General features: G+C 43.5%; 1 protein-coding gene across 1 annotated transcript in view; it reads right to left on the minus strand.

Moving 5' to 3' along the window:
* Positions 1 to 25,154, minus strand: part of LOC102562053 (potassium voltage-gated channel subfamily KQT member 1) — an 819,206-nt gene that overhangs the window by 314,139 nt on the left and 479,913 nt on the right. The window contains exons 14-15 of the mRNA XM_059726208.1: positions 8,884 to 8,959; positions 540 to 634 (exon numbers count right to left, since the gene is read on the minus strand). Of these exons, the coding sequence (XP_059582191.1) occupies positions 540 to 634; positions 8,884 to 8,959 (171 nt within the window). The remainder of the gene's footprint in view (positions 1 to 539; positions 635 to 8,883; positions 8,960 to 25,154) is intronic.

Here is a 25,154-nt window from a genome sequence, read left to right on the forward strand (position 1 = left end):
GCTTCAATGGTTAAATAATCTGATTTTGATGTCCTAAGTGCTCAGTGTTGATTTACAAAGAGAAAACTTAAGTGTAAGCTAAAAAAGAGAAGTGATGATTCAATAGCTCATGGAAAATGTGTTAGAAGGGGGTGAGGAGAGATGGGGAAGAGAGTAGGAGGGGCAGGAGAAGAAGAAGAATACCAGACAGAAAGGGCACCACTAGTAAAACAGGGATTTCTTCTGACTGTAAAGGTACAGAGGGGGCAGAAAGGGTTTTTCTTTTGTAAGAACTAGGCAGAAATGCTCTCTTCCTGTGCTATATTTCATGGATCATATCATGATTTTCCTTTACCTTTTTTCTCTTTTTTGTGTGCAGGGGAAGTAGGAGCCTTGGTCATAAAACAGATTAAAACGTGACTCTAAATCAAATCCCCTAGATATTATACTCCCCGTTGTGCTTGAAATTTTTTACCATTACAGTTCATTAACCATGCATCTCTCCTCAAGCCAGCTGAAACCAGAGAAATCAAACATTGGATCAAGTAGATGGGGCCTACCTTCTTTGAAGTTCTTTTATCCGGACCATCATATTGAGGTGTCCTTGAGAGTATTGTTCAATTACATCACGTACATCATATGGTTTCCGGGCTTGCTGCAAAAGGAGTAAAATGAAAGTGTCAGATAATGCTTATTTTTACATCACTCGTATGTATCAGATAGACTTTCTTTTTAATCCTCAAGAGGTTTTTTGATGATGTTCTCTGTAAGAACTGAAAAATATTATAATCCTAGCCAATTCTTTACTATTGTAGCTGCCAAGACATAAAAGTTGTCACTATGTCCCCTGCTTTTCTTGTGACACAAAGTGGATTTTAAATCTTTTTTAATCAGGCACCTTGGAGCTACTCTGTATAGGAAAAACTTTCTTCATAGTCCCTACAGGCACTCAGCAGAAGCCCTGAAGATGTCTGATGAAGACATATTCCATATGGAGCACATTATCTTTCAAACCTGAGGATAAGAAATACTTTCGCTATCGCATATGCTATATATGTGATAGCTAAATTAGCATATGCTATACAGCTATAACATATCACATATGCTGATTATTGATCCAAGACCATCCTCATCCCTATCATACTTTACTTTCCATAAACTCTTAGGCTCTGTCTTGGAGTGATTCAAGTTCTTTGCCCTCATTACTTTTCTCAGAAGAGTATTCCAAAACTTTGCTCTTCTAAAAAAACAGATACTTTAATTTCCAGTTCATATTTGTTTATAAACACTTTATTTTTAGTCTATTTAAATTTATTTCCAGTCTAAATTTATTTGTAAACTAAATAGCTCTTTTTTTCTCTTCATGATAGTCATCCTGCAAAAGTATATACATAAACTATATATAAGAAGCAATCGTATTCCCACTCAACTTTCTAAAATAGACAAGCCAAACATGCATCTCATAATGTAGGTTCTCCATTTCCTGAACTTCAGGGAAGCCCTTCCTTATACCTGTTCTAGTTCAAATTCTTTTTTTCATAGATTTCATAGACATTAGGGCTGGAAGGGACCTTGGGAGATCATCAAGTCCAGCCCCCTGCCCCAAGGGCAAGAAGTCAGGAAGGGTCAAAAGATCCCAGCAAGATAAGTGTCCAAACGCTTCTTAAAGGAGTTCAGAGTAGGTGCTTGCACCACCTCTGGACGGAGCCTATTCCAGGCCTTGGGAGCTCAGAAAGTAAAGACGTTTTTCCTTATGTCCAGCCTAAAATGGTCTTGGAGGAGTTTGTGACCGTTGGTCCTTGTCATCCCTTGGGGTGCTCTGGTGAACAGGCATTCCCCAGATCCTGATGCACACTCGTGATGTACTTATAGGCTGCCACCAGGTTACCCCTGATCCTGTGCTTTTCCAGGCTGAAGAATCCTATGGCTCTCAGCCTCTCTTCTTAAGGCCTATTCTCTGGCCCTCTGGTCATACGTGTGGCTCTCTTCTGGACTCCAAGCTTCTCCACATCCTTCCTGAACTGAGAAGCCCAGAATTGGATGCAGTACTCCAACTGCAGCCTCACTCACCAAGGCCGAGTACAGTGGGAGGATGACATACCGAGATTTACTTGAGAAGCATCTATGGATGCAAGCCAATCTTTTAATAAAGATCAGGGCCATCCTACTTGAAGATTGTGCATACAGCCCATTAGCAGTCAACTTGCAGCTCACAGGGTCCCACCTGGCTGCTAGCTCTCTTCATGACTCCCTTCTCACGTTGTTTGAGTCTCAAGGTTTTCCCTTCCTCCTCTGGCTTCTTTTTCTGCTCCCAGCCCTGGGGGCAGGGAGAAGTGGCCTACAGAGTGGGAGGAGAAAGGGCCATGGTAAGGAAGACCATGTGGCAATGGGAGTGGGGTTCTGGGCAGCCCACACAGCAGCGGCAGGACGGAGGAGCATAGTGAGGGGGCCACTCAGAAGTTGGACAGCCCTATCATAGGAGATCAGAACTTTACACAGTAGTCTAAATAGGGGACTACTAATGCCATGTACAGTGATACTAATATTTCCTGGAACTTCATCAATATTCCTTTCCTAACATAACTTAGAATTACATTAACCTCTTTCATGACCATATGATGCTGTTGAACCCTATGATCGAATGGCATATTCATCTCTCTCTTTTCCATCATTGCTTGCAGTATATAAGCCTCCTCCTTATAGCAACAGGCCTTGTTATTAATCCATCAGTGTATGACTGCCCTTCATCACCAGAAGCAAACTTCCTCAAGCCCAGAACACACCAAAAGGATCCAGACTGTGCCATGACAAGAAATGCAAAACCTGCCAACGCATCTCCACCACTCCCACTATTACTATACCCCACAACAGAGCCATCAGCATCTCAGGATCTTACAGCTGCATCTCCAGAAATGTAATATACCTCATCCAATGCACCAAATGCCCTGATGGAAAATATGTGGGAGAGACCAAACAACAACTGTGCACCAGAATGAACGCACACCGGAAATCCATCAAAGACAGAAATACCCAATTACCGGTGGGGGCACATTTCTCACAGGAGGGCCACTCTCTCTCCAATCTCTCAGTCCTGATCCTCAAGGGAAACTTACACAACACTTCCCAGAGACGAGCCTATGAGCTCCATTTCATCAACCTCCTGGATACTAGAGATCACGGACTAAACATAGACATTGGATTTTTGACACATTATAATCTGCCTGGCAACTGACTCCCCAGCCCAGCCCAGCCCAGCCCAGCCCAGCCCAGCCCAGCCCCTGGCTTCTTTACTTTTCATTCCATCCAGGAAGAGCACACACCAACTGCTGAAACTTCCTTAGCCTGACAAAGGGTTTTTGAACTTGAAAGCTTGCTTAATAACTCTTCTCCAACTATTTGGGCTGGTCTAATAAAAGATATCAAATTCACCCAAGGAACCTTGTCTGACTGCCCTTCATACTGTTAGAATTTGTACCATTTGTAATACTCTGCTACACAAGGTAATCTAATTCTTTCTCTATAATAATGTGGCCCTTCTCTGTGTTGGCAATATTGCCCCATTTTTGTTTTCTGCAACTGTCATAAGATTTGGTCCACTTCATTGTTCTTGTCTCTGAAGTCAATAATCCTGTCATAGAAGGGCATTAGATTGGTATGACACGATCTTTCTTGAATAAAACCTTGTTGTACTTTGTCCCCTTTTCAGGGATTTCCATATCCTTGATTTTTCATTCCTTCAGCAGCTGTTCCAATCAAGCATGTGGGATGGCAATTTCTGGGGTCAGTCTTTTCCCCTTTTTGAAATATAGTCACTACATTTGCTCTTTTCCCATTATAGGGTATTATCCCCAATTTGACAGATTCAGTGGAGCTAAGTGCTATAGCATTTACTCCTTACTTCCAGTTCTTTCATTCTTCTAAGTTTGGCTTCTAGCACCTCATATATAGTAATAACGATCTCAAGTATGGTCATTTCCATAACCATGCTATCATTCCCATTTGCAACTCTATTATCCTTATTACTTCTTCATCATTCAAAACCAATGAAAAATATTTATTGGGACATACCTATATTATATTTGATCTCCATCCCATTTTCAATGTATAGAAGCCCCACTTCTTCCCTACAAGTTCTCTTTTAATTTATCCAATTGAAAAAGCATCTGCTGGAGTTTTTATTATTCCTTTCCAGGTCTAACTTAGCTAAAGCTTTGGCTATTCTCACTTTCTCTCTGCAATGCTTGACCACTGGAAGATCTCTCTCCTTACTAATCAAACCCTTTTTCCATTCCTTATAGAGCCTCTGCTTGCTGTTAATATTCTGTTTAAGGTACTTGTTCATCCAAGTAGGTTGGTAGTTCTTTCCAACCAATTATTTCCCATTGCTTGGGATGCAAACTCTTCACGATACTTGCATGTTTGCTTTAAAGCAGTGGCACCTATGGGCTGGGCTGGCACCATGGGCTGGTCTATTGTTGGGTCCAACATGGGGGATCAGTCTGCAGGCAGGATGAATGTTGCAGTATTGGTCTGAGGGCCCAATCAGGCTCAATTAACACTGTCACTGGTCCTTTGCAATCACATTTCTGGACTTGTGGGGTGCCCCGTAAGTCAAATGATATGGCTTTGTCAGCTGGATTTAGTCCATGGGCTGGATCTTCATCACCCTTTCTTAAAAATAATTTTACATTACTTCTGCATCTTACTATATTAAGATAATTGGAATTTAGGATGACTGGATTCAGATGCACACACTTCCAAAGTTTGGGGATGTTTAGTGTCAAGATTTTGGTCTAGATATCTACCAGATGCTTCCCCAAGATGTGAACCTGTTTGGATCCATATGTTAGACCCATCTTTACTTAACAGCATTATATGCAAAAAAGTAGAATTAAGATAGAAAAATAAAAGTGAAGATAAAGTCCAGTGTTTCCCTCACTTCAGTCTTTCTTTAGACTGCTAAACTTCCCCCTGGAATTCTGTGACTTTTGAGACATGACTTAAAAAAAAAAGTCTGGAGAATTTACATTAAATTATGTGATTATAAAAGGTAGAAAAACAGCCCAGAAGTGGGGGAGGGGACTGGGAACAATCTCCTTTAGAAAATATCAACATTTTTGGACCCACCCCAGCCCAGTGGGAAATATGGGGCAAGATGTCTCCGTTTTGGCTTTGGCTCAAGAGAAAAAAAAAAGGTACACTGCAAATCCAGTAACTGAAAATAACTGAAAACAGCTCATTAGTCATCTTGTTGTCTGTTTCCACTCTGCCACAGCTTCAGCCGAAGCCATTAGCATGCACCATTGCACACATGCACTGAACACCTACAGTATGTGCTGGAGTCATGCTTGGAAGGCAGCCACAGGATCCTAGAAATTTCACATAAAAGCCTGGAATTGGAGTGGAAACAAATCCTGTAAAATGAAGGAGCAAAAAGTCTTAATGACAAAATCCTTTCCTAGCACTTGGCTGTGGGAAGTTACCTGCATTATTGCCTTCAACAAAATGTAGCTGTTGTGTAAGGGACCACATGTGTGAGGAGGTTGTTTTTGTTTTGTTTTGTTTTGTTTTGTTTTGTTTTCAAGCTTTCAATTTATTGCCTATTTTTTTTCCTCCCTTCTCAAGCTTTGCTTGTTGCAGACGCTGACACATCACTATTTCTGGCCAGAAAAGAAGTCTATTGTCTTCCCCCAGAGAACCAGTGCCAATATCTCTCTTTAGATTGACTGGCAGGGGTGCTTTGAGAACATTTTGGCTAACCCTCCTTTCCTCCTTTTGGACACACTCTATTTAGACATGATGCATGGCTCACAGCCTAGCTGTGCTAGTGGGTTTTTTTTCCCCTTAGAGGCTACCATGTGCATAAATTAATTCTCTTCATTCCACATAAAACGTTCCTTTTTCATTCCCCTAAAAATCCTTTTACTGCTGCTACCAAATCATCAACACTAAAACCTTGTGTTGTTAAAGGATGTACACTGCATTCTTCCTGAAACCAACCTAAAATCTGAAAAAAAAAAGTTAAAAAAAAATCCTTCTAACATCCACCTTTTACCTTCTGTTTTCCCAGTAACCCTTTTTAGACCAAAACAGCTTATATTCTGCCAGCATCTGGCACAGACTCCACAAATGTGTTTAAACTGAATACAACCTCTTGTGAAGTTGTTATGAAAAATAATAGAATATACAGTAAAAATCATGTAATGAATACTCCCAAGGCAGTTTGGTAAACCCTTTGAGCCCATCTACATTTGACCAGTTCTAGACCCTTTCCCCCTAAATGTGTCTTAAATCAGGGGCATTATATCTATTTAAAAATTGGACTATAGCCCAGTATAGATATTTAAACACATCTCATATTCATTTTCCTTTTCTGAGCTTCCAAACTCTGTCTGGATTCTGGTTTTTCTTAGCCTAAGTTCCATGTTCATAAAGAATACAGGATTCTTGAGTCATCAAGTTAAACACAGGCATCAGGTCATATAATCCCTTTCACAAAAGTAGTTAAGGTTTCCCTCCAACCTCTTTATGCCTGCTGGGAAGCTACTCCAAAATTTTTCTGCTCTGAAGTTTTGGAAACTTCTCCTAATTTCTAGTCTAGATTTCTTCATGGATAATTTATACACTGGGACCATGCAATTGAAAACTGCACCTGTGCCACAGCTGGGGGGCCTGGAAGCAGTGCCAGCATGGGCACAGTTCCCAGCACCAATGCAGTGCCTTGCCACCTGGCCCTGGTGTGAGTGCAGGCAAAACCACTTGCCTTCAGAATGATGCTGAAGCTCTCCCAGCTCTGCAGGATAGATGGAGTGGCTCTGAGGGTCAGATCCGGCTTGAAGGCCATATGTCGTTGACCCCCTGGCTAGGATATCTATAAAAACTAGTTATATTTTATATCTATAAAAACTAGGAGTGGAAGGGGGGGATATGTTCAGGGGCATTCCTAATGATTCATGCTGCCTCCATAATGTGGACATACTCTGGATGACCATCCTGTTTAATCTATTCACCTACTACTGCATTGTAGGAAGACATTGGCTGAAACAGATGTTACGTTTGTCCAGGGACTCTAGAGACATACAAGACCACTGTCCTGCTTCAAGTATTCAAGTTTAAATGTGCTATCACTTTTTCTGGAGATATCATGGGGTGCATCTGTAAGGTTATTACAGGTCATTCCCTAACAAGCTAGCCAGGTTGTGTGCTCTCCCCAGCCACCTACTAGCAGAGGAACAGCAATGAAGATTGAAAAGGCTACATTTGTAAATGGCTGTTCCACTCCTGTTTTGATGTGGGTCTGTAACAGACACAGGGTGCTCTGTTACTTGCAGGAGCCTGAGAAGCAGCAAGACAGCCTGCAGCTGCTTGCAATCCCAATTAGGCACCACTGCCTGATTGGGGAACAGGACCTGGCTGTGCCTTACAAGAGCAGGGCCCTGAACAGCAAAGGCAGCAGTTTGTGGCCAGCAGCCAGAGAGATGCCATTGGCTGAGCTACTACTCAATGTCTTGGAGGTAAGGGCGGGGCTATGGGGATGGAGGAGGGTCCATGGTCCTGGGTATGACTTGAAACTGCACCCTGATGGGGAAGGGTGGTCTGGTGGGACTGTCTGTGGCAGGACAGCCCCCCAGAAGTGCCAGGCCAGTTACCTCCCTGGTGAAAGATGAGTATGGGGTGCTTTCTAACCCCAGTCCCCACATTCCTGGTGGGCTGAGATCAAGCAGGGGGAGACTTGACTTATGGGAGCTCTGAGGCAGGGCCCAGGTTGGTGGAGGGACATGAAGCAGTGTCCAGGCTCACCGTGAGCCCTGAAGCTGCTGTAGGGAGCCAGGAGTAAGGCTTCAGGGGGAGTGGGGCACTAAGCCTTGGGGAGCTAGTAGAGAAGCACCTGGGTGAAGGGATAAGGGATAGCTCAGGGGGGCATGGGACAGGGCTTGGAGCTCTGGCCTCATGGTGTGAGCTCGGGTGCTCAGGCTGGGGCTCAGAGGCCCAGTGTGCAGGCTCAGAGGTCCAAGGTGGGGCTTGTAGGCTTAGAGTGTGGGTTTGGAGGCCTGGGGTGGGTTTTGGAGACCAGAGGCTTGGATCTCAGAATATGATTAGGTAAGAGCACAGTTTGACGGTGCTGCGACCATGAGCTCTGGTGGGGAGAGAGCTCATGTGAGACTCTGGAGCTCAGGTCCAGGTGCTAGCCAGTTGGAGAAACATCTGTAAGGCATGGGACATGATAAGGGAAGGTTGGAGACGTGTGTAAGGCCCTTGTCACCAGGGCAAGTAAATGGGCAGCCTCCCACTTTAGTGACATCTTTTCAAAGTATTAATATCAAGGCGTGGCAGAAGAGGTAGGCAGGTGGTTTGCCCAGAAGCAAGTGGGTGGGCCAACAATTTGACCAGTCCTGGAATGCCCTCTTGTTACGGGATCAAATCCTGTGACAATCAGGATTGCATCAAATACCACATCTATTTATAGCTTCTTTGGAGTCTTTTCTGCTAGTCAAACAATTATCTTCAAAAGGAAGAAAATGTATTTTTTTAAATTATCCTGGAAAATAAAAGCAGAACATAAAATATTGATTAAAAAATACCTCTGGGGCTGATTCTACAAATTCTGTAATGTTTAGGTGTTCTGCAGGAGTCCTTCATGTTTGTGGGGAATTCTTTATACAGTTTGAGATACACCATTGAGTACATCTCAAACTGTATAAGATGCTTGCCTTGTAGCAAGCATGAGTTTAAATAGATTTTAAATAGACCTTGTTTATTTGACTTTGTCATAGACCTTGAATTAACCATATGCTCAAGGGCAAATTTCACCTGCAGAGTTTTTATTGGTCAGGCCCACTATCATCCCCTATCCTGCATGAACACTTCTTTTTCATTTATCGTTTTGTTAGTGGCGTTACTTACCTGAAATTTTCTTCTGGCAACAAAATACTGCATTCTCCTAATGACTTTGACAGCTGTTCGGTGTGCTTCGGTTAACCTGCCGAGTAACGCAAACACACACACACACAAAGAAATAGAAAAATATTTTAATAGAACATGACAACTCTATGCATTGAAATACAAATGTGCTTTAATATCTGTCTGCAATGCAAATTTATAACAGTGCATTTAGCGTGTGTGTCTTTTTTGTTCTGTTACTTTGCCTTCTTGGATAATTCTGGTTCTAAGTACAATATATTGATAAGAGAGATGGTAGAAGCAGGTGTACAAAGATGAAATGTGAGGGGGATTAGATGGGATTACTGTCAGTGCATACAACTGGCATCAGTTCGAAGAATGTGAAATGTTTTTAGAACCATGACTACATTCCTTATTTTGCTTTTATTGAATGGTTGCCCAAGAGCTCCAAAGCACAGAAATTAAGTCCTTTGAAAAAGTGCTTTGATTCCTGAGGGGAAGAAGGAAGAAAAAACAGAGCACCATATTTGAAAAACACAGGCCTAACATAGCATGCAATCATATTACCTACATGTATCTGTGTGTCTGTATAGGTAAATGTGCATGCAAAATGACATAACTTATTTTTTAGATATTACATTATATAACATATATATAGACATAGATCTATCTATCTATCTATCTATCTATCTATCTATATGTCACATCATATCACAGTATAGAGATGCAGCCAGGCACCTAGGGCAAAGAGGAGGCAGTGACTTCCAGTTCATAATTGAGAATGTGTGGCTACTAGAAGCAACTGTTTTTTTCGCTCCCTACCTACCACCATCCCCCAGTCAGCGGCTGGGGCAGTTGCCCCTATCACTCTGCTCCCAGTTCCACCACTATTCACTTCCCAATTGATTCTTTTCTATCAGTTAAAACTGGTGAGTTATGCAAAATTATATTTATCCTCCCAAGTAAGCAATGACAGTAGGAACACAATATTCTATGTCGACATTAACATCCAGTCATAGCCTGGAAGAAGCAGCTATCATGGAGACTAAGAGAACAATCAACTCTGTCAATGTCTGTCACTGGTGTGGAATCTTGGTATTATTTACTCTAAGGCACCAATATACAGAATAAAGGCATTACAAAGAAAACAAAAGAGATAGCAACCGTATCAAATAAATAGCAGTTTTACTTTTGTAATGTGCTCTCTGATGAATTTGGTCCTTTTCCTTGGGCGATGTATCACTTACTGTTTCTAAGGGGCGTAGGTTGTAGCCATGTTGGTCTAAGGACATAGGCAGACTAGGTTCTGTGGCTGCATTTAATATCTTTTATTAGACCAATTTAAATAGCTGGAAACATTTTTTTAGCAAGCTTTCAGGTTTAAAACCCCTTCATCAGACTGAGGAAGATACATCAACTGCAGAGGCTTCCTCAGCCTGATGAAGGGTTGTTAACCCTAAAGTTTGTTAAAATTTTTTTACCCAACTATTTAAGTTGATCTAATAAAAGATTCACCCGAAGAACCTTGTCTTACTATTTCTAAGCAAGTCATTATTTTAAAATTTAAAAAATGTACATACAGAGGCATACACATATAATGCAAACATGCATGTGTGCATACATACATGCATACAAACATATATGTAATTTGCTTTATAAATAAAAATTACAATTTAAGTACATTAGAAGGACAAAGCCTTCAAGAAAGGCACTTGGGCCACTGGGTTATCAGGGTATAAAAGGAGCACCAAGAGAGAACAAGGCCATTACTGAGAAACTTAATGAATTCTTTACATCAGTCTTTAACTGTGGAAGATGCTGGAGAGAATCTTTCACCAGAGACATTCCTCCCAGAGGACAAGTCAGTAGAATACCAAAGGACTGGAGGGTTGCCAGTGTAACTCCAATCTTTAAAAAAGGCTCCAGAGGGGACTTTGAATATTGTTAGGTCTCTATACCTCAAAAAAGATAAATAAAAAATGGAAAAAGTAAAAAGATAATCAGATCTATAGAGTGGCTTCTGTATAAAGAAAAGCTAAGGCTAAGACTTTTCAGCTTAGAATAGAGATGCTTAGGGTTGGGGGGACACGATAGAAGTCTACAAAATAAATTGTCCAGAGAAAGTAAATAGTGAGTTATTGTTTACCATATTTACACAAATAGAAGATGACTCAGATTATAAGATGACCCTCCAATAATTAGATTTTATATATAGAAAATATATAAGTTTGTTATAATTTTCTAAGTATAGAATCAACTATTGGAGATGTGTCTTGAATTTGTCCTCCTCCCACTGCTACATCAGGAAAAATAAATCTGAGGGGTCAGGTAGCCCCTCTGCCTCTCCCCAACTTCTTCCCCCTGCAGCACCTGCTTTACTATCAGACCCTGCTTCCCCTGAACACATGGAAGTGACGTGCAAAATTAAAAATTCTGACCTTGAAATTAAACATAGCTGTAGTAATTTAAATATAGTATCCATAGACTTAGTTCATTGAGAATTGATGCACTTTTCCTTTTATGAAACTGCTACAAGTTTAGCACAGGTACTCCATAAGCAGACTTTTAGGCAGCATTTTGGTACTCATTTATATATAGTACAAACTATTTTTTTGCGCGCGCACACACACACACACACACACACACACACCCTGCTAAACCGTTGCTATTCAGTCTCATGACTGACATGGTTCATTTAACAGTCTGTAACACATATCCACAGTTAACACTCATCATCCCTGTTACAATAAATGCAACTGCACATCTGTGCACCCATGCCCCCATGCACCTGCATGCCCATTGCCATCTCCTTTAACTATTACAATTGAGCAAATGGCCTCTGCATCCCCCCTCGCTCCTGCTCCTGCTCCTGCTCCCCCCCCCGACAACCCGTTTCTTTCTTTCCCCAGTGCCTTCACATCTCTACAACCCCCAAATCCCTGTCTTTCTCATCATCTTCTTCCCTCTCAGCATCGTTGGTCTCTTTATCATCATTATTATCTTCTTTGAAGGTCTACCCCTGAACAGTCTGTGCCACTCTTTCTCCTTCCATAGCTTTTCCACCATCTTTTCCTCATCTTCTCCTTCCATCTTTTTGTAGTACAACTGTAGCTCACTCACTCTCATTTTGATGGAGTCCTTGACTGGAAGGTTCATGTGCTTGTACATGATCAGGTTTCTGGTCTTCTGAAGGGCATTCCTGAAGCAGATGATGTGATTGATGAAGGCTTTCAGAGTCCCTTGCTGTTTGGTCAAGTGGCTGAACCGCCTCTCTGGGCAGGGTCTTTATCTCTGTCACCATCTGGAGGAGTTTGTCTATTCTCCCCACATCTCCTTGGTGTACAGGCAGCTCCAGAGGAGGTGATTGACTGTTTCCTCCTTCCACCAGCACATTTGCCTGTGGCAGTCTGGTGAACCTCTCTGCCCCTCTCCGTATCTCTGCATCTGCACAAGGAGTGCCTGGTGGGCTTCCTGCCAGTTGAAGTCTCTGTGCTCGTTCTGCAGGTCCTTATGGAACATTCATTCCCACAGTGGCCTGGCAGCTGTCCATGGTCAACAGTCTGTCCCTTGCCCTTACCACCTCTTGCATCTTACAGTGGTTTTTCAGAGTTTCTGGAGCTTCATTGTGTAGTTCATATCTGTTTCAGAAGTGCTCCAGGACCTTTTAGAACCATGACAGCTCCCAGGTCCACACATGTGCTTTGAGTGGTGAGTACACCCACCAGCGTCACAGCAGGTCCCCTGCATAGTATCTCACAAAGTGAGCTGTTTTACAGTCTGCTCCAGTTGCCAGTTTGCAGATCTGGTTTGTGTATTTATCCCAAAGGAACCACCCTCAACCCCTGGTCTTTTTCTTCTTGTACAGTCTGGTCCTCACTACTTTCTCCCATATGAAGGCCCAGAAGAAAAAACACATGGCTCTCTGGACTCTTCAGATGGTTTCTATGAAGGCAGGGGAAGACCAGTGTGGTCTACAGAAGCACTAATATTAACATACCTTTCATAAGCACTTCCCCCTCTTCCATCGTCAGGTGGTACATGTTCCACAGTCCCAGTCTCTGTTTGACCTAGGCCTCAGTCTTCCCCCACACTTTCTGTCCAGTCAGCTCTGGGTCAAACTCCACTCAAGGATTTCAGTGGGTAGAGGGGGCAGGAGACACTCCAGGTCAGGTTAGGGCTGCTTCAGCAGTCCAGCTGGCACAAGGGGTAGTGTCCCCAGATACCAAGTGGCTGAGCCTCAGAAGCTCCTGAGGACAAGTAACCTTGAGCTGCTCATCAGGGCAGGTTTTTATACTACTGGGGCCAGCACAGGGCAGGTGGCTGCGGGTGGGCTGCAGTCCCTGTGGGGGGCTTTGGCCCCTGCAGTGGGTGGGCAGGGGACCCACCCCTCCTGAGATTCCCCCCCAGAAGGTTCCCCGCACCCTCATAACCCCCTGCCCCACCTTCTAGCCACCCCAACCCCCTACTTACCTGGAATGGAGCCTGGGGTCAGGTCCCTGCACCCTGTGCCGCTGTTTGCACTGCACAGGCAGACAGCGTGCTTTAGCACCAGGGCAAGGGGCAGTCATAGAGATGCTCTGGCTGGCTACCAGAGTGGAGGACCTGAGCCTCTGGTTGCCTCAGGTTGCCTGCCCTGCTTTTTCCCCCTTTGTTTTATTTTGGTACCCGGATTTCCAGGTACCAAATTTTGAGCCTGTGCTGCATATATGCACCGGGGGGATCTTTTTTTGTTCCCAGCATGCATCTTGCCACATCTCAGACTGCTTTGAGACATGGCTAGAGGCACGTGCGGGCTCGTTTGGATGCGGCCATAGAGTTTATTTAGTGTGATCTGGAGGACATGGGCCTTGCATAATTTAAGCAACTCTAAATAGATTCAGCCAATAGAAATTAGAGACCAAAAAAGCTGTACTAAAATCATTTAGCTTCTCTTCCTGTCAGTAGAGATCTGTTCTGTACAGTATAGTTTCTAGTATTTTGTCAAGTTTTAAAGATCCCAAGTAGTGGAGTTGATATTTGGAGGCTATTGCTTATTTTAACAGTTCTCATTGTTAAGAAAAAATATTCATTTTATGCACAAAAGAAGATGAAAACCTAGATTATAATACAAAGAGATTTTCAAAAATACTCACCATTAGTCTAACTCTTTTCCCAGTGGTGACAACTACTGATTTTACTGGGAGATAAGGCCAATGTTTATTGCTCTAGTAAATTTGTTGTTGTTCATACTTAATGATCCCTAACAATTAAACAGAGGCACAGAAATTTATGAAAGTCTAGTTTAATGAAAAGCAGCATGAAAAAGAGCAAATCTACACACAAGAAGAGCAGATTATTTTATCTTAATTTCCATACATGTGTTATTTCTGGAAGATTCACATTTAACTGTTATAACTTAATGGTAATATTCTGTTCTTCAAATAATAATAATAATTTTCTCTGCTTCAAATGCTGGTGAACATAGCTTTCTCTTCAAGATATGAGTACACTCACATGGCTGTACAACTACTAAGGCTCCATGCTGGGAGGCCCTGTAGCTCCTGGTCTGCTCTGGGATGTGTAGCACACAGAATATTAGGAGTAGGTGCTACTTTAAAGGTGGAAAACTTGGACACAAAGCTGTAATATATAGCCAAGTCCTTGGATACAACCAAATTTGCACTGAGTGGAATAACTGTGATCATCACCTTGCAAATCTCAAAAGGGCTTTCACCCAGCAAGGACACTCCTTCAGAGAGATGGATCATACTTTTGAAAGAGCCACCCAGATAACCTGTGAAGAATTGCTGTAGTATAAAAAGAAAATTCCCACAAATTGCACACCATTAGTTATGACATATGATCCTTCACTGGAACATGTACAGAAAATCCAAAACCCTCAAACAGTTACAACCCATACTAGAAGGGGACCTAATTTTTAAAGAGATCTTTCCAGAACCACCCATCCCAGTCTAAGAACAAGCACTGAATGTCACCAAACTCATTACCAGAAGCAAACCTCTTATGGCCAAGGCACACCGAATGAATCCAGACCGTGCCAGAACAAAAAAATATAAAACCTGCCAAAATATCTCCACCACTCCCACAATAACTACACCCCATAACAGAACCATCACCATTCCTGGATCTTATACCTGCACCTCCAGAAATGTAATATATCTCATCCAGTGCACTATATGCCTTGATGGAAAATATGTAAGAGCAACCAAACAACTGCGTACTAGAATGAACGAAACTGAAAATCTATCACAGACAAATATGATCTGTGGGTGCACGATTCTCACAAGAGAACCAGTCTCTCTCCAATCTCTCAGTTCTAATCCTCAAAGGGAAACTACAAAACACTTTTTGTAGATGAGCCTACAAACTACACTTCATCAATCTACTGGATACAAAAAATCATGGACTAAATATAGACATTGGATTTATGGCACATTATAACCTGCTGTCACAGAGCACTGAGGTGCCCTTCTCCCAAACAGGGGAAAAACTGCTAGGGAGGAAGCCCTAGCAGGGAATAAGGAGCCCAGCTGTGGGTTGCCAGCACAACCAGAGAAGGTCAGCTGACCACTAGGGGCAGGGCCTGGCTCCCTTTATAAATCCTAGGGGCTAGGGCCAGAGGCAGTTTCCTGCCAGCAGTCAGAGAGAAAGGAGCTCCTTGAGCAAAGATGCAAGAACCGCAGGTATAGCCCATGCCGGGTGAAGGATGGCAGCCCTGGGACGTGTGAGCAATGTGGTTTTGGCCAGGCGGCTTTAAGTTAAGTTATAGCCTAGGGGCTTGTGTTTTGCGTTGTTGTTGTTGTTACACCGGTGGTTGGGGTGAGGCTATTAGGGGTTGGAGGAGGCCTCATAGGGGACTCACGGAGGAGTGTGAGGACCCTAGCGCCAGTGAGGGTGCAGCATTTGGGGTGCATAGACCCCAGCCCCAGAAAGGGGCAGTTGAGAAGCCCCAGAGAAGGGGGAATTACTGAGGAGCCCCAGTGAGGGCATGGTGAGCCCGAGGGGGGCGGTGTGACAGAGAAGGCCCTAGAGAGAGGGCAGCAGTATTGAGGAGTGCCCGAGAGGGGACGAAAGCCCCAGAGAGAGGGCGGCTTGACAGAGAAGGCCCTGAGAGGGCAGAGTGCCCTGAGAGGAGGCGAAAGCCCCAGAGAAGGGGGCAGTTACAGAGAAGCCCCAGTGCGGGCGTGGTGAGCCCCAGAGAGGGAGGAAGTTGCTGAGGAGCCCCAGAGGAGGGGGCATTATTGGGGAGCCCAGAGAAGGGGCGGCGTGACTGGGGAGGCCCAGAGAGAAAAAAAGGGGGCTGTGCGTAATTAGACTGAGACAACATCCATTCCATCGGCAAGGTGTGGACTGCGGTGTAGGGGAGGAAACAGAGCCGCAGATAGCGCCCCCTAGCAGCAGGGCAGTACAAGGGCAGCCTCCCGCTAATTAACACCAATTAATCAATTAATAACAAGGCGTGGCAGGAGAGTAGGCGGGCAGTTGCCCCAGGAACAGGTGTGCAGGCCCCGTTTAGGTTGGCCCAGATCGTGTACGTGTCACACCTGCCTAACATCTGATAACCCCAGGTATTTGTTTGCATTTTACCAGCTACATTCTATCACCAGTTCTACATTCCTCTTCCTCCCCAACCCCCCACATCTCTCACCTATTGTCTCTCGTTCCCTCAGATCCTCACTGCCATACATTTGCATTTTCACAGACCTGCATTTTGCATATTGGCTTGTATTCTACCCAGGGAAGCACACAAAACAACAAACTTTTCCTATGCCTGAAAAAGGGTGTTAGTGCCCGAAAACTTGTAAAGAACAATTTTTCCAACTATCTAGTTGGCTTAATAAAATATGTTACATCTACCCAAAGAACCTTGTCTGGACACAATTAACGCATTTTAAATAAAGAAAGGCAGTAGCCGAAGCCAAAGTGGGCAGGGGACTACAGAAATCAGATGGCCAGCTCCAAAGCACTTTTGGAAAAGATCCACAAAGATATTTTTATCCCACTTAATTTGTTCAAAATATGGCTACGCCAGTTCAAGCCCACTTTTTTTCTTGCATCCAATCTGATACTTTCAAGCTGGTTATGCTTCAAAAGAGGTAGTTAATATCTTTAAGTGAAGAAGAGGGTTTATAATAGATGTGGGAATGGACCCAAAACCTGAGCAGAACCATAATCGGAAATCCTGGATTTCTGTTTAAAAATCCCTAATTCTCTGATTAAAAAATCCCAAATCCATATTTTTCCACAGTTGCAATGAAATGTCACTATACATATAGGTATTAGTTGAACACAATGTTTTATTGATATATTTACAATTTTAAAGCAATTTGAAAGCCTACCTGTGATTATAATAAAATACATTCTAAATATCTATATATTTTGGTGTTTGATTTTGGTTTTTTTTAACTATTTTTATTATAAATCAGAGCTCCCACTGCCCACTTCTCTCACCAGGCCATGGGTGCAGCTGTGGCTGTCTCCCCACTGCTTTGTGGCACTAAGCAGCCCTGATATGCTGGTGCCCCACCCCTGCCCATGCTGTTGCCCCTCACTCCCAAGCCACAGCCCTGCCAGTGCCTCTCACTCCCAACCCATAGCCCCCTCTGCCCCCAATGGGGCTCCTCACTCCCATCTAACAGCTTCCCTCATACTCCTAGCCCTGCCAGAGAGGGCCCCCAGGTGCCTGGGCTATGGGACCCAGTGGCTGCATACTTCCCAGTCCCTGCTCCATGGGAGGCAGTGATTGCTGAAGCCAGAGTGGAGCAGGACCCTTCACCTCCACTGGCCGGCACAGCCTCGGTGGCCCAGCAGGCAGGACCTGGTGTAGGATGGTGGGGTGTGGTGGTGAGACTTGGTGCCACCATTACTGCCACTTGTAGCTCCATACCAGTCACACTGCCATGGTGAGGTGCCTCTTGCCTGCCTGGCAGCAGTGCAGGCAGTGGTGGCCACACAGAATTGTTTCCCTCCCCCCCCCCCATTGCTGGGTAGATAGGGGGTGCCTCACCTTGGTGGAGTGGTTGGTACAGGGCTCCAGAGGCTGTGGCAGCAGCAGTGGAACCAGCATCAAGTCTCCCTGCTGTGTTCCACCCTCCCATGCCAGGTCCTGCTCACTGGGCCATTGAGATCCCAGGAGGGAGGGCAGCAGAATGGGGAGCCCTGAGCCCTACAGTGGGCAGCCCACATCCATGCCTGTCCTGTGCACAAATCTGGGGGGCACATGTCCCCCCCCATACCACCCTCTCCAGGAATGCAGACAGCAGTGGGGAGCCAGCCCCTGGACTCTGTCCCACTCCCTCAGTTGAGCACTGCACTGGTGCATTTTTGCCCCTGCTGGGCAGTGTACCCAACCCCAACTTCCAACCCTGCCCCACTCCCTTCCTCGCCATGGCCACCTCAATCTGCTTCCCCCTCATCACCTATGTTCCCCCTGAACTCTCACAGATTGCCTATGCACCCTCCCCCAATACACTTACCTGCAGGCAGCTGAGAGAGCTGCTTTCCACCGCTGCCTAGCTGTATTGCTGGTCACATGCATCTGTGTGTGCACACATATACACATGGTGCCCCCCTGTGCCTTGCTCCCCCTAGCTTAAAGCAGCCCCTTGCAGGCTGCAACTTTGCCCATTGTTTCCCATGCTTTTCTCCTCTAAAGGAGAAAATTCACGTTTTTCCATGGCAAACGGAAAACCCAGACCCCTGGTCATAATTATTCCATCCTAAATGCTGAAGCTCAGTTGGGAGAAGGTAGCAAAATAATTGTTAGTTATCACTTTGCTATTGTATGCATCTTTCAATCCATAATTTTTTTTTCTTATCATTAGACTTCACTTAAATGTAGAATGAAAGGAAAGGTTTTATGCAACATGTACTGCTTGTATGGTGGCAGATAGTGGAATATGCATTCCAGAGTGATTTTCCTGACGTTTATTCAGGTGTCATGAATTAAAGGAGCTATTTAGCATAACATAACTACTTTGATCGTGAACTGTGGAAAATAAAGGCCACTTCAGCAAGGTCAGTTATAGCTCTCTGACTCAATTTGCAAAACTGGTTTGAGTATACATGTTTACAGTATATGTACTTCCTGTTATTCAAATTACTGATCAGATTCATTCACTTGTTACATTCTAGTTGCTTAACAGGCAGGATTAACTCATTATCCAAAGGGCAGTATTTAGAAAGAGTTAGAGTGATTTTATTTTTGTATTAGCTTACAGTAATATACAGTAACTTCTGTTCTGGAGTATTTCACTTGACTTTCATTTTTAAGACAGTTACAAATACTGACTAGGTCAGCAACTGAAACTGAAACGTAAAGATGTATTTTGAACAGCTCATTCCTATATTTACCTTTTTGTTCTCTCACCAAGGCTTACTAAAAGTATCCACTTTCAGTCACTGTAACTATGAAAGAGCTTAGATTCTCAGACATAGCTTTAATTTTTCTCACATGTACAATTACCCAAAACAGGCCAATATTTTATTAGCTGAAACAGAAAGGATTTCTTACATGATAGCTGTATTGAAAGTATGAACAGAAATAAAAACCAAAAAGGAAAACCTTGGGCTCATATGTTTCATTGTGCTTCCAGATGTGTATAATATAGGGATTTCACTAATTACAGAGTGTAGTTCTTCCAAATAAGCTTAAGCTGACTCCCCTTAATTGAGGGTAGAATTTAGCAGAGATAAGCAAATACCACTATATTCAAATGTACATTGAGTGTGAAATAAGAGATCCCACTGCTAGGATAATATTTTAGAAGTATGTGAACTGAACAAATCATTGAAATAATGTGGGACTAGTAAAACTATAGCATTACAAGAGCAAGCAACAAAAGAAAGACACTGAATTTTTCTGTGAGTTTTATGAACAGGTAAAATGGTAATGTAGTTGATATGATCCAAACAATAAATATTAGAAAAGAACTATCTTTGATTTCAGCTGGGCTGAAACATCTCACCCAGACCTCTCAAACTCTACTCACAGTGGCAGATAAGTATTTTTAGACATCAATATCAACAAAAGTCAAAACTAAACTCATGAATAAGAACCCCTTAACTATCACCCTGAGATTCCAGTTCCAGATCTCATGCAAAGTTATAAGTGACCATCTTTGGATAGGCTAAAATATTACGAAGGCAGTCAGGCTAATAATATTTCATTCAAAAAACTTGTGAAAGCCTTTTAAGATCAGAACACTGAATGGCCACCATTTCAGTCTTGCAGACTGTTTTTAGCTCTTTTCAAATCCTAGATCCACCCATGGAGACCAATCTTCAGCAACAGCTTGGGTTTCAGTTTCTGCTTAAGGATAACATTGTGGGGAAAAGTCCCTTGTCTTAGATTTCTGTACAAGTTGGAGATGGGGGTGGGGGAGACTGGCTGCAGCTCTTGATTCCCAAGCCACAACTGCTGCCTTCTCCACCACCTACTCCACAGCCTCTGTATCCTTCCACTCTCCCACCTTCACAGTTTTCCTTCTGCCTCGTACCCTGCCACTTACTTTCCTATAGCAGTTATGGCTTCAGCTGGGGCCCCACTCTGTCCCAAGGCAGGGAGCATGGAAAACATGCTGCCTCCAGCCTGGCAGGGGAGGCAGAAGCAATGGCTTTCACCCTGGTTCTGGGGCCAAGGCTGAGGCTGGAGCTGCCATCCCCACAACCACTGCTGTAGGCCAGGCAGAGACTGGAGGTAGCATATGCTTCCTGCCTAACGGGTGTGTGGCCCGCAGCTGGAACTGGAACTACAATGGGAAGGTAAGCAGTAGCAGGCGGGTGGGAGATAGCAGTTGGCTGGCAGCAGGGGAGGAGAAATGGGGGAGAGCAAGCCTTGGGGGTATAGGCACCAGAGGGTACAAGCATGGGAAGGGGAAAACTGTGGGGGATAGGTGGGAGGAAAAGTGTGTGGGTGACAGGTGCAAGGGGGTGCAGACACCATGGTGAGAGGCAGGCACCAGCAGGTACAGGCATGAGGACCCAGGTGGGAGAAGGGCCAAGTGGCAGGGGTCAAGATGCAGGGGAGCACAGCCACTGCAGAGGGGAAGGGGGTGCAGGTAGCACGAGGTGGGACAGGCATGGGGCATGTAGGTACCTGGATGGGGCACATAGCAGGGGGAGCAAATGGTGGTGACACAGGCAGAAAGGGGCAGGAGTCAGGCCATGTAACTCCCCTACCACCTGCCTCCCTGTACTTGCTTGCCCCTCTGCAATGGTGATTGGGCAGGGCAGGGCAGGGGTGGGATTTAACACAACTCTCCAAAATTAGATACTAGGCATGGAAAATGATAACACATTTATACCTTATAAATGTGTTATCATTTTCCATGTCTAGAATCTAATTACTGGGGGTCAATGTCATCTTGGATTTGGTTAAGTATTTGATTGCTCTGTCCTTAGAATTTGACCTCATATATTTAAACAACTTGTTATAATTTAAACAGAATTAATGACTATGTAATAGAAGCTGGATCATTCATATATGTGTGGTTTGCAACACACAGAATCCATTGCATACTGTTAGGTCAAGGATGAGCTATGCAACTCTGTAATGCAGTTTTGAATTTTGAGGAGGCTGGTTCTCTATTTGGTTGGAGGACCTGTGCTGTCCTTTGCTGCAGCTGTATGTACTCTCAGTGGACACAAACCCTTATCTTCAAAGGGCATAAGTGAGCCTAGCCTCATGAATTCGCTGGGTTCTACTGTATCATTTTTAGTAAAAGATGCCCAAGAACAGTTCTTAAGATCACTGGGATCCATTTTTCAAACTTCACATGCAATGAATGTGGCCTCAACCCCACTAATCTGTTAACTGTAACCTGTTCTTTTTGGTAATAGAAAGGTTATACTCATTTCCACATTTGTTCAGTGTTACATTTCTGGTGAGATTAGCAACAAGAGTGACAAACAGTTCTGCTATTTTTAATAGCAATTTTTAAGATGCTGATGATTATTCATTGGGAACTGGCTCAGACCACTTTATTTATTTAACTCTGGTTTATCCCTTTACAAACTGTTATGAAATTGCTACTCCATATCTTTCAAGAGTTCCTTCCTGTAATGAGCATGTACGGGAACAATATTGTGCTGTTAATATATACTAATGGCTGAGTGATGTGTTTCTGTCTTACTGGATTCTATCATGAAAATATAATGCCTAGCAAAGACGGATTTCTTTGAAACACCAGTTTGTTTGGGTTTACTAATTGTAGTTCCTATCTTGCATATATAGAACCTGGATCACAGTGAAGTCAGGAATAGTTCTAAGAATTAAAATCTTTATGGCTTCCAGGCAGTTCTAGGGTTCATATTTCTCTTTAAAAATCAGCAGTTACTCAACATTATGGACCAGCAAGGACTAAGGCTGCAGAGCTGAGCAAAGTGCATCTTCTCTTTTTAAACATACAAAATATTATGCAGTGGCATAATCTGTCTTTACACATCAGTTTAGCAGTTACCATAGTCAGAGTTGTTCAGTAGTTACAGCCTGAGTTATGGAAACAGGATACCTGTGTATTAATATCAACTGATTTTGCTGGCTCGTTACTCACTGTGTGATTGTAGGCAAAAGCCTTAACTCTTCCATGCATTCATTTACACTCATATAACATGGGTGCATCACACATGCAATTAATGTGAAGCAATAAACTCCAAAGTAGTTGAAGTTGGAGTAAACTGCTCCCAGATGCAGCATCTACATGTGCTCCCAGGACAGCAGCAATCTGAGCTGGGGCAAAGCAGACCCCTGACTGCCTGGGCTAACCTGGCACAATTTATGCCCCTAGTCATCATCTACACATGCACATTCAGTGCAACTAATTACTCTGCCATAAGGTAGTACTGTCCCTGACTGTACTATTTTAGGATGGAGTTGATTAGTTTACTGCGCCCTGTTACCTGCACGCGTGTAGATTGTGATGCTTTACTGAGGAGCTAGTCTACTCTGCAGTAAAGCTCATGCATAGATGCACCCAATAGGAATAAAATCTAGTACTTCAGAGAGGTGTTGCATGAGGTTTAATGTATTAGTGTTCAAGCACTAAAGCACTTTGAGATCCTAAATGAAGAGTCTTTTAAATAGGTGGAAATTATGCAAGAATTCCTTAGAGTGATATCTTTATTGGGCCAACTATGTAACTGGGATAAAGCTAGACAAGCTTTTGAATACAAGAAATACTTTGTCAGTTATATAGTTTGTCTGATAAAATATATCATGTTAAGAGATCCTTGCCTCTCTTGTGAACATTAATGGCATATGATATATAGGCTGTCTGATTGGATCAGTGGGAGCCATCCTTTTTGGCAGACATGCCACAAGGTAAGCCCTGCATCCTCCCCAAGTGACACTCAGATCCACTTCTGCCTGATCTGTTTCTTTGCTTCCTGGCCCCTACCCTATCTGTCCCTGTGTTTCCTGCTCCTTCCCTGATCTGCAGCGTGCTGCATACATAGACTGTGACCCTTGTGATATGAATTCCATTTAGAAGTCATTTACAGAAAATTCCTAACTACATTCTATGACAGCTGCTTGCTAACTGTTTTCATTATTAAGAGGTTTATAATTTATGGAAATAAGCCATATACATGCTCATACAGATATGGGTAAGAAGCATCCAAAGAGTAATAAGTATAAATTAAAAATGCTTCAAGGCCTCTGGTTTCTTCTTTTAATTGGACCTTCGGGAAGAAAAATGCAATAGTTATAATTTTGAAGCCATAATCCAATGAATTTCTAGATAATTATTTTCTTAACTGCTCTCAGTTAAATGCATGGTTTGCTATATCTAAGGCTGTTAAATATGTCCAATTAATCATTTTTATAATGCTGGAGACCTTTTTGAACACTTAGATAACAAAAGTTTGTTTAAAAATCAGAGGACTGCTTCACACCAACATATATTTACAGACTTCTATCTGACAACAGAGTTCCTGAAGATTTCCTTTTCAATATGTTTGCTTCAAAAAATGAAATAATTGTGAGAGGTGCCACTTTGATACCTTTGTTTATCTATAGAACAGACAGAAGCAGCTTTGCTTCATTTCCTCCCTTAGCCCACAGGCCTCAATCCCAATCTAAAGAACTGATGCCATGTGTGCAAGAGTAGTTCAGTTTTGTAACCACTGTAACATGTAACCGCTCTCTCAGTTTGCACACATACAGGCCTTGTACAGACATTCATTTCTCATTCAGTCACTGCTCTTCCAAGAGAAACCATGAGTGTTCAGATGTTCAGGCTTTTACTCACAGGGTAAAAATGACCACTCCAGGAGAAAAATAACCTGGGCACAATCAGGGTTAAATCACTTCCTGGACAATTTCTCCTGGGAGAGTGAATGTTTGTACATGTTGACAACATAGGCTGACCATAGGCCATCTGGGTTAGCCTATCACTGCTCTCATCTGTTGCCAGGCAGATTAAGGAAGCCTGCAAAGAATACTGAGATGTGTGCAGAGGGCCTCCCCTGGCTGCACAGTGTCAGCACTGCAATCTATCCACTCTTCAGGGCCTCAGTATTCAAGTGTCTCTACAGGTTGCTTTGGGTAAGTTTCTCTACTGAGAACAAACTGAGGAGAATTAATCCCAGATTATTTGAATGGATGTACATAACCACAGACATTCAGTTTCTCCTGGGAGAGTTGCTGCTCTCCCAGGAGAAACCATAAGCGTACAGATGTTCAGGCTTTGTCTCTCAGAGTAAAAATGACTGCTCCAAAAGGAAAATAACCCGGGAACAACCAGGCTTAAATTACTCCTGGGAGAGTATTTTTCCCTGCAAGAGTGAATGTCTGTACATGCTGTGGCTTTTCAGAAGTGAACACAGACCTTCAAACCCCCTCTCCCTTCCGCCCTCTCTCCCTCCCACCCTGCTTCTTTTAAGTGAGGCAGTGTGTCACTCACTGGACTCTGCTGCTTCAGCAGGGAGAAGAACATACCCACTTCACAATCCCCACATTTTGCTTCATGGAACCACAGACTGACCATGGGCAATCTGGGGCAGCAAATTGGGCTGCCCTATGCACTGTTGCCATCTGTCACCAGGCTGAGGGAGCCTGCAGAGGATGCTGAGATGTGTGCACAGGCATTATCCCCTTCCCCTGCCCTCAGCTGTACAATGTCAGCATTACAAGCTCTCCACTCTTCAGGGCTTCAGCACTTGAATGCCTGTACAGGTGGCTCTGAGTAGGCTTTTCTACCAGGAGAACAAACCTGGAAGAATTATCCCAGATTATCTGAATGTGTGTATGCAGCCAAGTATCATCTGGGATGTGA

This window comes from Alligator mississippiensis, chromosome 4 (genome assembly GCF_030867095.1).
Source record: "Alligator mississippiensis isolate rAllMis1 chromosome 4, rAllMis1, whole genome shotgun sequence".
Classification (NCBI taxonomy): Eukaryota; Metazoa; Chordata; order Crocodylia; family Alligatoridae; genus Alligator; species Alligator mississippiensis.